This window comes from Gambusia affinis, linkage group LG07 (genome assembly GCF_019740435.1).
Source record: "Gambusia affinis linkage group LG07, SWU_Gaff_1.0, whole genome shotgun sequence".
In the NCBI taxonomy this organism is placed as follows: domain Eukaryota; kingdom Metazoa; phylum Chordata; class Actinopteri; order Cyprinodontiformes; family Poeciliidae; genus Gambusia; species Gambusia affinis.
In genome coordinates this window covers 24,842,416-24,855,713 of record NC_057874.1, presented here as the reverse complement: position 1 = coordinate 24,855,713, position 13,298 = coordinate 24,842,416, and the positions used below count along the sequence as shown (strand labels likewise).

The 13,298-nt window shown below is 38.5% G+C and overlaps 2 protein-coding genes across 13 annotated transcripts in view; both read right to left on the bottom strand.

The window, feature by feature from the left end:
• Positions 1–18: 18 nt before the first annotated feature.
• On the bottom strand, positions 19–8,774 carry hp1bp3 (heterochromatin protein 1, binding protein 3). Of its 4 annotated transcripts, none has more exons than XM_044120947.1 (13): positions 8,640–8,774; positions 8,150–8,230; positions 7,639–7,807; positions 6,364–6,432; positions 6,093–6,249; positions 5,864–6,007; positions 4,998–5,057; positions 4,132–4,271; positions 3,513–3,603; positions 3,173–3,332; positions 1,807–1,918; positions 1,555–1,707; positions 19–1,451 (listed from the first exon to the last, which is right to left on the bottom strand). In XM_044120947.1, exons 2-13 carry the CDS (start codon positions 8,214–8,216, stop codon positions 872–874), a joined length of 1,902 nt encoding a protein of 633 aa, XP_043976882.1. In that variant the 5' UTR covers positions 8,217–8,230; positions 8,640–8,774; the 3' UTR covers positions 19–871. The 4 variants fall into 4 exon arrangements, with proteins under 4 accessions (XP_043976882.1, XP_043976884.1, XP_043976885.1 ...); XM_044120949.1 differs by lacking the exon at positions 8,640–8,774 and adding an exon at positions 8,307–8,451; XM_044120950.1 differs by lacking the exon at positions 6,364–6,432.
• Positions 8,775–10,612: 1,838 nt separating this feature from the next.
• The window catches only part of eif4g3a (eukaryotic translation initiation factor 4 gamma, 3a), a 62,103-nt gene continuing 59,417 nt past the window's right edge, over positions 10,613–13,298 (bottom strand). For all 9 annotated transcript variants that reach the window (XM_044120945.1, XM_044120943.1, XM_044120938.1 and 6 more), the window contains 3 exons: positions 13,198–13,279; positions 12,939–13,085; positions 10,613–11,614 (listed from right to left, as the gene is read on the bottom strand). In XM_044120945.1, coding sequence (XP_043976880.1) covers positions 11,433–11,614; positions 12,939–13,085; positions 13,198–13,279 — 411 coding nt within the window. In that variant the 3' untranslated portion in view covers positions 10,613–11,432. The remainder of the gene's footprint in view (positions 11,615–12,938; positions 13,086–13,197; positions 13,280–13,298) is intronic.

The window sequence follows — 13,298 nt, the reverse complement described above, 5'->3', positions numbered from 1 at the left end:
CAAAAAGAACCAAACAGATTACAAATATAGCCATTTTATTAATGACTTGGAAAAAAAAAGCATAACACAGGGAATACATGCATGCAGGGTATGTGTGAGCTGGTATCCTCCATTTCTTACAACACAAATTTATTATAATTTAGAACTAAATAACAGCTGTGAAGCTATTAAAACCAATGTATACATTTGATTACAAACAGACATATTTCACTTGTGATTTCAATATTAAGTTTTTTCCTCATTTAAATTATCAACAGGGCAGCTGGTTGAACATGAAACGTTCCCAAAAGTATAAAGATTACAAATATGGATAAGATTTCAGACTCCAATCCTGTACTGGCCACACTGTACAGGATTGGAGTTTTAAGACACTGGACAACAGTCTAAATTTCTCTCTTTTATAGAGCAGCAACACTGACAGTCTAAGGTCTTTAACCTCTTAACAATAATAATTAAAAAAATAAATTCGACACTTCCGCCTTCGAAAGAACACTGAACTCTCTTTTGTTGGGATTAGGAATGTGAGCCACCAGCACTGAGTGGATGAACACATACAAACAGAAGTCAAGACATGGTTCTAGTTACAGTATGGTGAATTTTGCTATGCTTTCCCAAGCTGGCAGCTTTAACGGCAAGACTAACCAAGCTGTTCTACACATCATGGGAAAAAAAGTACTTCAACACACCCTCAATGCACGGCTAACGTAACTGTTAAGATAATGTTCTTACTCTACAGCAAAAAACAAAACAAAATTAACGTTAAAACTACAGCCCTCTAAAACAGAGAAAACAATGGTAAAAATAGAGAGAGCATTGAAACAAAGCTGCAGACTGTTCAGCACAGCCCAGTTTCTGGAAGGCGATCATGGGTTCAGTATCTTCCTCTCTTGGACTTTCGAGTTGACTGTTTGCTGCTTTTCGGGTTTTTTCGGAGGTCAGCCTTCTCGGGAGGCGATGGTTGTGCCTTTTTTTTGGACCCACCTCTGGCCGCCTGCTTTTTGGGCGTGGGCTCCTTTCGGGGGAGGGACTCTTCAACTTTGGGTCGCTTTGATCCGCTTTTCGTTGTCTCCTTTAGAACTTTTGACTCCTCAGGGTAGGACTCCTCGTTTTTTATCCGTCTGGAACCACTCTTTGTTGTCGCCTTTTCGACTTTGGGCTCATCCGGGGATGACTCTCTGGATGGGGGCTTCCTGGAGCCTTTTTTGATTAGCTTTTTAACAGCTGGTGTTTTAGACTTTCTTGAAGGAGCCCCTTTCTTCACAGGTGTTGCTTTAGGCGTTGATACAGTTTCCTTTTTAGATGGGTTCCTTCCTGATCTCACAGTTTTCTTGGCAGGCGACTTCTTTGCAAGTGCTCGACCTTTACCTGCAGCCTTCGGCTTACTGACGCTGCGGGGTTTCTTAGTTGGCGGAGGGCGCCTTGCCTTAGGTGGAGGCCTCTTGATAGGTTTCCTAAGAGTGATTTCAAGAGTTAGATGCTGCAACAAAAAGGTGTAAGCTTACAATGAAAAAAAAAAAAAAATTAAAAAATTAAAAAGTTCTGGCTTATAGTTACCTCTTACGAACTGGAGCCTCATCTTCTGACTCTTCTTCCTCAGATTCCTCTTCCTCCTCCTCATCTTCTTCGTCTGAAGAATCTGTAAGCCGCTTCCGCTTGACTGTTTTTTTTGGAACATCTTTAAACTTTTCTGGATACAGCGTGGTAGGGCTATGACAATAAAAAAAAAATAAAAAAATTAAAAAAAATCTATGCCTCAGTACATGTTAATATAATTGATTATTTTATGTTTTTTAAATTGTGGTTTACCTTGGATAAAATGGAAACGAGAGCTGATAAGTCCCTGTGAAACCGTGACCAGTTATCTGCTCCATCCAGCCCAGAACTTTACACTTGGTCAGAGTCCTCCTCAAATTGGCCACTGAAGAAGACAGTTCACATTTTAGTGATAACATATGTCTGTTTAGGTTGTTTAAAAATTTATTTTAAAGGTGACCTATAATTATATTTCCAAGAACAAGTTTTATACAGCCCATAGAACTATCCAGACATGTTTATTAATATTTTTTTTGTACAAACTCATTCTTTGATAATTAGATTTTAGTCTCGTCAGTTTTGCCTATTTTGAGCTCCTTTCAGAATGAGCCATTTCAGGGCCTCTTGTCACTTCATGTCTAAATAAGCTGCTGGCCACACCACCATACTCACTGTTTACACTTGCATGCAAAAATGGCTGCAAACAGTTGTGCAATTATACAATCGAACGTCTTTGAAAAGCAGAAGTAGAGTCTTCTGCACAATCAACAAAAATGCAGCAAGTTGTTTCAGAATGGCTAGTCAACAAACAAAGCGCTCGTCTGTTTCAGCGCATACAGAAATAAAACCAGTTGACCAAACATCCTGGAGCTCAGCTTGGGTTGCCAAGTAATGGGCAGGGCTTTGCTCAAGTTGCTTGGCAACAGGCTGTACTTCGCCTGTTAATTAGTAATGTTGCATACCAAAGGTTTTTGGAACTGCTCGTTTTTCAAACATAAAACAAAAACAGCTGAGTGTTTTTTGTTTTTTAAACACTTTGTTTTCAGAAGCAGTAGAAACTCAAATGAAAGTATGAAATTGTGCAAAATGTGAATTTTACATATTAGAAAAATTTAAGTTCCAACCAAAACTGGAATTAAGTTTACTGTCCACTAAAGCAAGAGTTTGTGTGACGCAGTTTGTGTAATTATATTAAAAAAAAGAAAATGGAAAGGAGGGAAGACTTAGAAGAAAGTCTCACAATGCTCACTTTAAAATGGATTTCTTCAGGTTAAAAACTGGCTCCACATGTTTTGAGGCTGATCAGTCAACCAGCACCTGTACACATGCCTGAACATGCTGAGACTTTATGAAAGCTTTAAGTAATAAGGTTTCAGAAGCAGTGGTCTTCCTTCAATGCATAAAGGAATCCAACAGCAACCAGCACAAAGATGCTGGTTCCTGTTGGACTCTTTGGTTGGTGTAATGTGTTTGACTGATGTTGAACCTTTATTGGAGATGCATATTTGTTTCAAGTTCAGCCTCATCTATGCAGGGATTTACTAAGAATCCTTTAGGTTTAGTATCCACACCAAGAGTGAAATATCCTTTTTAAGTTGGGCCAGCTGAGGACTGTGAACATGGAGAGACAGGAACTTACCCAAAAGGTTCTCCTTGACGTCCTTGTTGGAGTCTACGAGATATTTGCGCAGGGATGTAGTGCTGCAGGTTTTGGGCTCATTCATAGCTGTGATTGCAACTGTGATAGCGTCTTCCAACGTGCTGCCTTTCAGCTGAGACTCTTTGGCAGCTCGCTTCAGCTGGGAAGGAAACAATACAGGCGACATAAACAAATGTAACTTTGACAACATTTGCGTAATAGAACGGCAACAGTAAAAAAAAAGTATATGAAAAATAATCAGTCATGTTTTTTTTTCAATAAATCGCTTCCTTTGGAAAATGCTAACATGGTGAGATTAGAGGAGTATTTGGAGATTTACCTGGAAGGTTCCTCTCGCTCCTGTCCCCGTGATTTGCTCCAGGTGTCCTTTCTCTACCGCCCTTACCAGGGCTGTCTTCAGTTGATCAGGCCTTAGATAAAAAAAAAAATAAAAACACAAGGCTATCAACTCAACTCATCAAAGGACAATTCTTATAGTAAATTTCCATCTCCCCAATTATCCCATTAGCTGTAATGCTGTGATTCATGAGGATTTGGTTCATCAAGAGTTCAATATATTGAATCAATTATAGGAACAGCCTGATTTACACAACGTGTGACAATATTTAGGTCTTTCGTGGGCAAAGATGGAAAAATAGTTGAGTAATAATGTTACCCTACAACAAGTAAGATATGTTTATGTTTCAAAGATATTCAGGAGTTTTGGAGCAAGGATGCACTGATGTTGACAGTCAAAATGAATATTGATGTTATGGCCATTAACCGATATTTCCAAATATTGCATACATTCCAAAACATTGGAAAAAACAAAACAAAAAAACTCCAGACCAACATAAGTAAAAGGAGCTTTGTATTAATTGTAACATGATGCTTATATTGGACAATGTGGAAAACAAAGGTTAAAGAGAGCTGAGCACCCTGAGGGATCCCCGTCACACCTGTTTTCAATGTTGAGGCTGGGGAAGTGCTGCTCCAGATATTTCTTGATCAGATTGTAAGAGGCCTCTTTGGGCTCACAGAGCCGAGTGATGATGAGAGGAAGAGCGTCTCCCAGAGACTCCAGCTTCGGAACGCCTTTCTAGAAACATTGTGAGAGCAGAATTAGATCTGAGCGCAGGTCAGTGCACGATGAGACCATACACTATGTGCTGACAAGAAGCTATCGAGTCAATTTTGAGTAACTAAGCCATACTAATATTTTCTTCCCTCTTCACAAATTAAAAATGTTTCACAAATTGTGTTTTAAAGACTTTGCAATCAGTACCCAGCTTTGACCAGCCACCATTTTGTTGACAAATTAATATTACATGTGATCAGCATATCTACAGGATGAAAGGCTTAAAGAAATTGGTAAAGCACAACTGCTTAACAGTAACTGGGTAATACTTTACAAAAGACATATCACATTGTGGTACAATATATCAACAATTTTAAATTTATGAGATCTCATGTCATAAAATTGAGATGTGATTGTTGATGCAAAAAACAAAAACAACAGCCATTTTCAGTACCTGGCGCTTTAAACATGAAATGTATTTTAAATCACACCAACATTCTGCTGCAATACTTAAAGCTTCCTGTTATCTGCTGCCACATTGAAATTCTAAGGTCACCCAGAGGCTTTACTTGGACCAGAGTGAGAACTTTTCATTCTCTAACAGCTAAATATAAACATTAACAAATCTGACTTTAATGTGGACCCAATAGGCAAGAAATAATTTTGAGAACTTGAGACACTACACAGTTTATTCCAGGAAACAGTCCAGCTTAAAAAGGTTGCAAGGAGGTTTCTACGGTAACGCACCTTAGATTGGGGAGGCGCTTTTCCAATGGCGAAGGTTCCTGAAAGGCCTTTACCCTTCAGCTGTGAGACAGGAAAAACACAAATGAGGATTTATTTATAAGCGTGTGACAGTTGGCCAAAGGTCGACCACAATAGAATAAAAAAATATATATATACATTTGCAACAAATTAGAGGCTTAATCTTCTAGATAAGTGAAGACTGTAAAGATGAACAGAAAATGTACACATAGTTGTATTGAACATCTAAACTCATTTGAACATCAATAAAGTGTTGTAGTATTGGCACCTGTACCACATAAAACAAGGCTGCAACCAAAAATAAATAAGTCTAGCGCTAGCTGGAGAAATGAGTCGTGTTCTTTTTCCAAAGACAAAAGAGAAAGTTTTAAAACAAACAACTCAAGCCACTTAATTTTTGCTTATATTTCATGAAGAAGTTGTGATCTTCAAATGTTTTTATTTTGTTTCCTTTAATAGTTATTGGTGCAGTGTAAAAAAACACCGTTAGCATAAGCTTTTCTGGATTTTATTTTTATGCTACTTTTTTGAGATCTTTTAATTCATTTCCTCATAAAAGTAGGTTCTATTGCAGTGCTTTGATTTTACAGATCTGGCAGATATTGAGACTAAAATGTGACAAGTGAAACTAAACTAAAGGTTTACTTATGATTTGATTTAGAGGGTACTTGGGGGAATTGGAAAGCTCTGTCCCTGAGCAAATTAAATATATAAAAAAATTTTTTTTTACTGAAGTTCTTTGTGTCTGACATCAAATCAGTTTGATTTAAAAAAAAAAATGACACCAATCTACGAAAGGGCACAACCCTTTGCAAAAGTTTTATAGGACAAGTTTAAAAACATTTGACCTGTTTGATGGTGCCCTTTTCCAAGTGTTTCTTCATCGATTTCTTGATTAGAGTCTTCTTCTTGTGAAACTCCATCCCTGGGTATTTTTTCAACATATATTTCATGACGGACTGGAAGGACATCCCAGACCTCTCATTGGAGGACTGCAAAGGAAACAAAAAGTATTGAAGGAAACAAATGTTGCCAAGACACAACCAAGACCAAGATGAGCTCAGAGTTGGTACACACCCCTATAGCTTCAACAAGGACGTTTTCCACTTTGTTCTGCGTGCCTGCAAAGTTGGACACGGGGATTTTTTTGTGTGTGGTGACGCTAGCCCATGCAGGAATTGTCCTTTTCACCTTCTTGGATTTGGATTTCTTATGCTTGACGCCATCTTTCATCCTGCCACCAGAAGGAGCAACACAAGTTCAGTGAAGGGGGATGGGTCAGTGCGGTTCAAGCGATATTTCACTGTGATCGTTACCACCCTTATCCTTATCTTTATCACATCCTCACCTTAGAAGGAGAACATAGCAGTGTGTTGAGCACTGTCCAGCCGCGCAGTCCTGGCATTTCACATTATGTCTGTTTGTCACCGGCAAGAGAGACAAAATTAAGTTTCAGAACATCGGTCTCAATGACCACAACGGTACTTTGAGCTGAAATGCCACCAATCCAAGAGCTGACAGATGCAGAATTACTTATTGAAGTCTGGGAGAAGAGGAGGAGGAAGAGGGTAAAGTTTACAAAAAGAGTTCATCAAAAATTACCCAAGTGCCTTCATCTAACAGTTTATGAACTAAACTGAATTGCAACTAATATTTCCAAGTGTTAATTGTTGTCAAGTTTCCATAAAATTTGCACTTTACTGTTTTAAATGGCTAGCGTGGCTGTAAAGAGCTAAAGATTAATATGTTTGAAATATTACCACTGAATAGTACAGGTGTACTATTCAGTAACTATTACCAATTACAGGTGCAAGTAATTACTGCAAAATCTTATTGTAAAGCTAACGCTATCCTCTGTGCACTTTAAAGTTAAGTTCATTTTAACCGTTTTATCATTTTATAACCCTTTGTTTTTAGTGAGACAATTTGCCCAAGGATAATGATGAAAAACAGCCAGTTGGCTCATTCTGATGCATTTACAGCAAAGTTAATGTACATTGTTCCTGCCAAATAAATAAATAAATATCTTTAAAAACAAGAGTACCTTAATGGATAACAAGGCTTAGTTTCAGCACATTGTACATCAGCTTTTTTTTCAAAGTTCCACTTAGTGGTTTTTGTTGTTCCAATTAAAAATAATTTCAACTTTACAGTAAGGCAGACAGTCAAGCACATGGGCTGAGACTGCAGACCTGCCAACTTATAAAACGCAGAATAATCTGTTCTGCATGGGAAAAAAAACCCCCAAAAGATAAAAATCACAAGGACGCCGAATGATGCTGCTCCAAAAATAAACTTTTGTTGCATTGAGCTGTGCAGTGACAAACTCTAGTGGGCAGATACTTCCTGTCCAAAGAAAACAAACCAAAGAAAGAGGACATCGTCTTCTCCTCCAGGACTCCTCCAAGACTGTGAGCACATCCGTCAATATGACTAATCTAGTGCAGGGAAATTGTTGTGGCTGTGACAGGACCTCACATCTTTTAGGAATGGGACAGTTCAACCACGTGAGCAGTCAGCTGTCATCCAGCAGAGGTAAGGATAATTTAAAAAGATAAAAGTGCTATCAAAGTGAAATATCGCAGGGTTTTCACTTGCAACCCGGGTCTAGGCTGTAACTCACTCTTTCCCGTCTCCAGGTTCCTCCTTTGTCTCCAGGGGTCCATCTTCTGCCTTCTCCGATTTCCCCTCAGTCTCTCCATCGCCCGATGCCTCCCCCTCTGCTGGGGCAGCTGAAGATGCAGCCTGCTCTTTATCAGCAGGGGGCGACTCTTCAGATGACGCCTCTTGTTCTTTGAAGTCAAAAAAACAAACAGAACAATAAAGTAACAGCAAATATATATTTTTGCAGTAATATAAATTAACTGAAATGTATATATCCAGATGTTGAACTAAAACTTAAAAAAAGGAGTTAGTCTATCTGATGAAATACTGTTAATGTGAATGATATAGACTGTAAGTCTATATAGACAGAAAGTGTAAATAGTGAATAATAGCACCATGTTGAAGTTAAGATAAATCCTGAAACAGAGTAGTGTGGGCCGTGATTTTAGTGAGATATGCGTGGGTGGTGCTGCTCAGGGGTCCACGGATTGGGGAGGGAGGGAACGAGGGATGTCCGACCCCGGCCTCACCTTTCTCTGCAGCAGCAGAGGGAGCCTTCTCCTGGGTTGGAGTTGCGGCTGCTCGGCGAATCGGCATCACAGACGATTATTCTGAACGAAAAGGAGAAGCCATATGCATGAGCATGAACATTTGTTTATGTGCGTACTTCCAACGAGCCAAACCCACTTCATTCATTTCCTCCACCTGAAACTAGAGGTGCAATTCGCCCCCTGCGAAAAGCACGACCCCCTTCAAAACCCGCGTCAACAACCCCTCATCTCCACCAGCTTTACACAAACCCATCCCGTCCGCTCCAAACAATACGCTGCAACATTTTTTTTCGCCACATTCGCCATTTTGTCCGTGGGGTTGGGAGCACAGTAATGGCGTCGCACAAGGCACGTAAAATTCATTTCAGTTGCACGGAGCAAAAACTCCACAAGCAGCGGCTTTTCCGAGCATGAAATCGATGCAAATTAATGTTCAGAAAAAATTGATTGCAATACAAAGTAAGCTTACCTTTCACCGTTTTGCTGACAAGTGAAATAGCTTCAGGTGAGATTTCTGCAGGATCCTTTATTTCGATTTCTCAGTTAACGAGCCCCGCCCCACTCGGACCGCTGATGACGTGCGGCGTCACGCTGCACGTCAGAAGATTCAAATAATAATAACAACGGAAAAAAAGTGTTTTTATAGCTGAAATTTTAAAAAATAAATAAAACTGCCGTTTTTTTCCTAATAATCATGTACAGCCAGAAATACGGTTTTAATATGACAGTTTAGCTGCAGAAAGAAAATCTGAGCATTTTCCACACATTTTATCTGTTTTGAGGTGGTTTTTGTCGTGGCTTTTTCAAGGTCTTTGAACGTGTCTTATCTGGTGACTAGACCGCTTGTTCAGAAGATTGGTGCCCAACACAAGCAATATACTAGAGATGCTTAAGATTTTTACAGCAACAATTTTTGGCAATAATTTTTAATTTCCCTTTGGGGGTGAATATAGTGGTGTTTTTTTTTAATTTTTTTTTATTTGAATTGAAGATGACAAATATGGATTAGTCCATCCCTTATTCAGTTGGAGTCATTAATAGGTCAGTGTCAAATGTCTAAAAGCAAATAAAGTCCACTGAAACATTTTACAAGTTCCAGACTGAAAGCAGTCGTTACCAAAAACAAAACAAAACAAAACAAAAAACAACACATTTTTAAAATCCAAACATCCAGTCATCTCGGTGTGAATAGAGCCCCCTAGCGGTCTGTTACAACATCAAATTTTTTTTGGACAATTAAATTAAGAAATTATTGTTTTCTATCTTATTTCCGAGGGAGTCTCTCTTGGTAACCATCTTTATCATTATCATATCAGACTAATTTCATATCATATCAAACTAATTTCTGTTGCTTGAATCTGGAATCTCGCATGATCCTTATTTCACCATACTCACAGGTAATAATTGCAACATAGGACCATGGACCTTACCAGAGGGGGCGCATTTCATTGGCTGATGCCCATTCTAAACCGAGAGCTTACATGTCAATACATAATTTTCTGTTAGAGACTAAGTGAAACCCAGTGTTCTCCAAACGTCAAAATGTTAGATTTTTTTTGTCAACCTAAAAACACTTAACGGTGCAATAGGCAATTTTTTTTACAAAATGTTTTTTCACATATTTGTTAGAACTGACACTATGTCCTCACAGTAGAAAACAACAAAGATAATCTGTGAAAAAACATTGAGTTGCCATTTGTAGCAATGCACTGCTCCCGGTATGAAACCATCAATCAGAGCCAAAATGAGGGTCATATTCTACTGTCAGGACATAGTAACAGTTTTAAAAATGTGTATCTGTATCTTCAATTCTGAAGGTTTCAACGGACTCTTTCCGTAACAAAAACTTGAAAGTAAATATGTACATAAAGGCATGTTTATGAAGAAAAACCCGATGGTCAAGTGAGACAAGCATAAACCTATTAAATCTTTAAAATATTATAATTTTATAGACACAGCTCCTGATAATTATCCATATTATCTTATTAAATTAAAATACGTTAGGACTTCCCTAAGCTCAAAGTTGCTACTTTAACTGATCGTATTGAAGTAGGAGGTTAAAAAACAAGAACCTGCTCATTTTTAATATTCTGGATTCGGTGCGAACTTGTACTTAAAAACTGTAGCTTAAAATTTGCTAATAAGCTGTCAAGCACCTCTTTAGCTGTTCTGTTGTTTAATGGTGTACAGCAAATATGTATATAACAGCATATTTATGAAATGAAAACCCATTTTATGACGTAAAAGTGCCACCATCTCAAAAGATGTAGGAATTCCAAAACATCTGACTGAGTGGAGATTAAATTAGGATTTTCACTGCTGCTCTTTTCTCCATCCAAACCAAAATCGCTGCAACCTGAAAGCACCACACACCCCGCGGTCATCAGAAGCGACCTCTGTAAGCCACACCTCCCATAACAATGAGTCACAAGAATCAAAACCTTTTAAATACATTTTTTGTCTTTAATGTATTTACAAGCTTTACTCTGCTCTGTAGGTCGGAAGAAGTATTACAAGCATCTTGTTTTCAGCGACCCTGGCCTTTAGCTTTTGAATGCTGAACTTTAGTTCTTTACCACTTTGTTCATCTGCGTAACTTGATAAGTTCTGATTTGCATCACTTCCTAGATGCATATTTTCCTTCTCTTGAGGTGTTCACAACGCAGAGTGAGCCAAGGCTGAAGAAAATAACTTCCTGGTAATGACAAGATGACCTTTGACCAACAGAGTTATGAGTTCTTGTCTATTCACTCCTTTCTTTCATTTCTGCTTCCCCTTCATCCTAAAATAAAGATGCTTTTTACCCTGTTCTCAACCAGAATGAAATCCAGGGGGGATACTTATCTCACAATTATTTTGTTATTATAAGTAATTATATTGTTATTTCTGTTGTCGCGTTCTTGTTGTGAGCATCTGCAAATGTTAAATAATTTTCGTATTTGCAGTCCTTAAAAAAATAATAAATTAAGGAGTCCAGAACCTATTTATCTTTAAGTCTCTTCTTAAAAAGTAACAAAAAAGTAAGTTAAAATTTAAAACAAAAATATTTTCTATGTATGATACAGTATTTAGTGCTTCCACCGTTGGAATCCAAACTGAAGATGGCGGTAGGCTTCAGGACTGTACCGCAGGGGGAGGGAAAACAAAACAAAAACAAAGTTCCAGCCGTAAACACGTCGCCCTGTCCGTGCAGCCACTTGAAAAATTTGTTCTGCTGTTAAGGATGCCGTTCCACTACGCCGTGTCCCGGGAGTCGCCCTCGTCAATTATCCTCCGACTCCTCCTCGGCTTCCCGCAGCCAAGTGAAGAACGCGGTGACGGACTTGAGGGCCACACCTTTCCCGTCCTGCTCGGCAGGGTCTTTGCTCGACTCCCACTTATAAAAAGCGTCCTCTGAGATGACATCCTCATCATACAGACAGTCGAAGAACATCCGGAGAAGATCTGCAAGAGAGCAGAAACGCTGCTGTCAACCTTGATTCCCTCCCACATCTTCCCTCCATATCTATGATCAACACATGCTTTACAAAAATATTTTATGCAAAATACTTTTAGTCTTTATGTGAAAGCTGCGGTATAGAACTTTTATAAACAATATGCTTTTTACATATTTGCTAAAACTGTTACTATGTTGCGACAGTATAATTTGATTTAATAAAAAAAAAATAAAAAAATAATTGAGCTCCTCAGCATCCGTCATGTTGTCCTACTGCCATCTGCAAAAATACATCTGCAGTCAGAAACAATCAATCAGAGAAGGAGTAGGTCAATAATCCTCGTGTCCATGCTTCCTTCTTGCTCTCTGCTAATCTACAGCTAGTTCCCCACATCCGAGTTCGTCATGAATACTCAGGGTAGTTACCATGGCTACAGATTATGGTGTATAAACACTTTCCCTTTAACAGTAAATTGTTTCTCTGTTACTGACACAGCTACGGTGCAGACAGAAGTGAATGACAGCGCTAAGACTCTCCTCTTGGATCTGATTGATGGTTTCTGACAGCATGGTGTATTTCTGCAGGTGGCTGTAGGACCTTAAGGAAAAGGTAGAGCTCAAATTCTTCAATTTGTGACAGTTCTAACAAATATGGAAAAATAAATGCGCATACAAGTTACATAATGCAGCTTGCTACAGAAACATATCAACCAGGTTGCACCTGCTTTCCTTTCATTAAAGACTATAACACTTTTGGTTGTGTGCCTGCTATTCTAATTATTGAGAGATATTACAAATTTTTCATGTCCAAATGCATTTCACACCAAATGTCAAAGAATTTTGTGGTTTTCATAAAATTCTGGATAACAAAACATTTGCCTATTTTGGGTTTATGAGTTGCATGTGTGAAACCTCAACCAACTACATACACTTAATCTGAATTAACTACTAACTGATTAAATTCTCCGTAAGTAGCTCAAAAAAATTAAATGATCAATAAAATTAGCAAAAATCAAAGCTGTGAAAATATGTCAGTTAGAAATAAATCTGTCAATGCATTAAACCCTATTTATCTGTCTGAAAAAGATGTTGATATTTTAGGAAGGGATATTTTAAACATAAACTATTTGTTATACTTTCGAGTCTCTACAAGTCCTATTTTGTGCTTTTTGATTTTATAAGGAAAAAGGTAAATAACTGTAAGGCCTAATACTAAAAGCTTTATAGTTAACAGCAATTTTTATATCTATAACATCCGTGTTCAGTACTAATCATCCTCTTATGTTTTAAGGATTAAAACCATGGCAGTGTTTACTTTGTTTGAGCACTTACTTGGAGGCTGATCGAGGGAAACAATCAGTGACTGAAGTGCATAAAGTGCTTGCAGCTGTCGCTCAGTGTCTGAGTTAAGGTACTTGAGTAAAACAGGCAACCTCTTCTGGATGATGGCCGTGTCCACACGACAGTTAGGGTTCTCATCTGTGGGCGAAGTGCAAGAGGCAGAGTTGGTGCATGGAAAGCTGCTCTGCTTGGATTTTGGCACTGTGTACATGCAGACATTAACGAAGTGTCTCTTCGTTAAAGTGCTTACCTTTCACTGCTGCTTTACACACAGCCGTCATCAAAGCCCTCAGGAAGGGAGACGAGCTCGCCTGGGACTCATCCAGGTTTGCCTGGAGAGAAAAGCAAAAT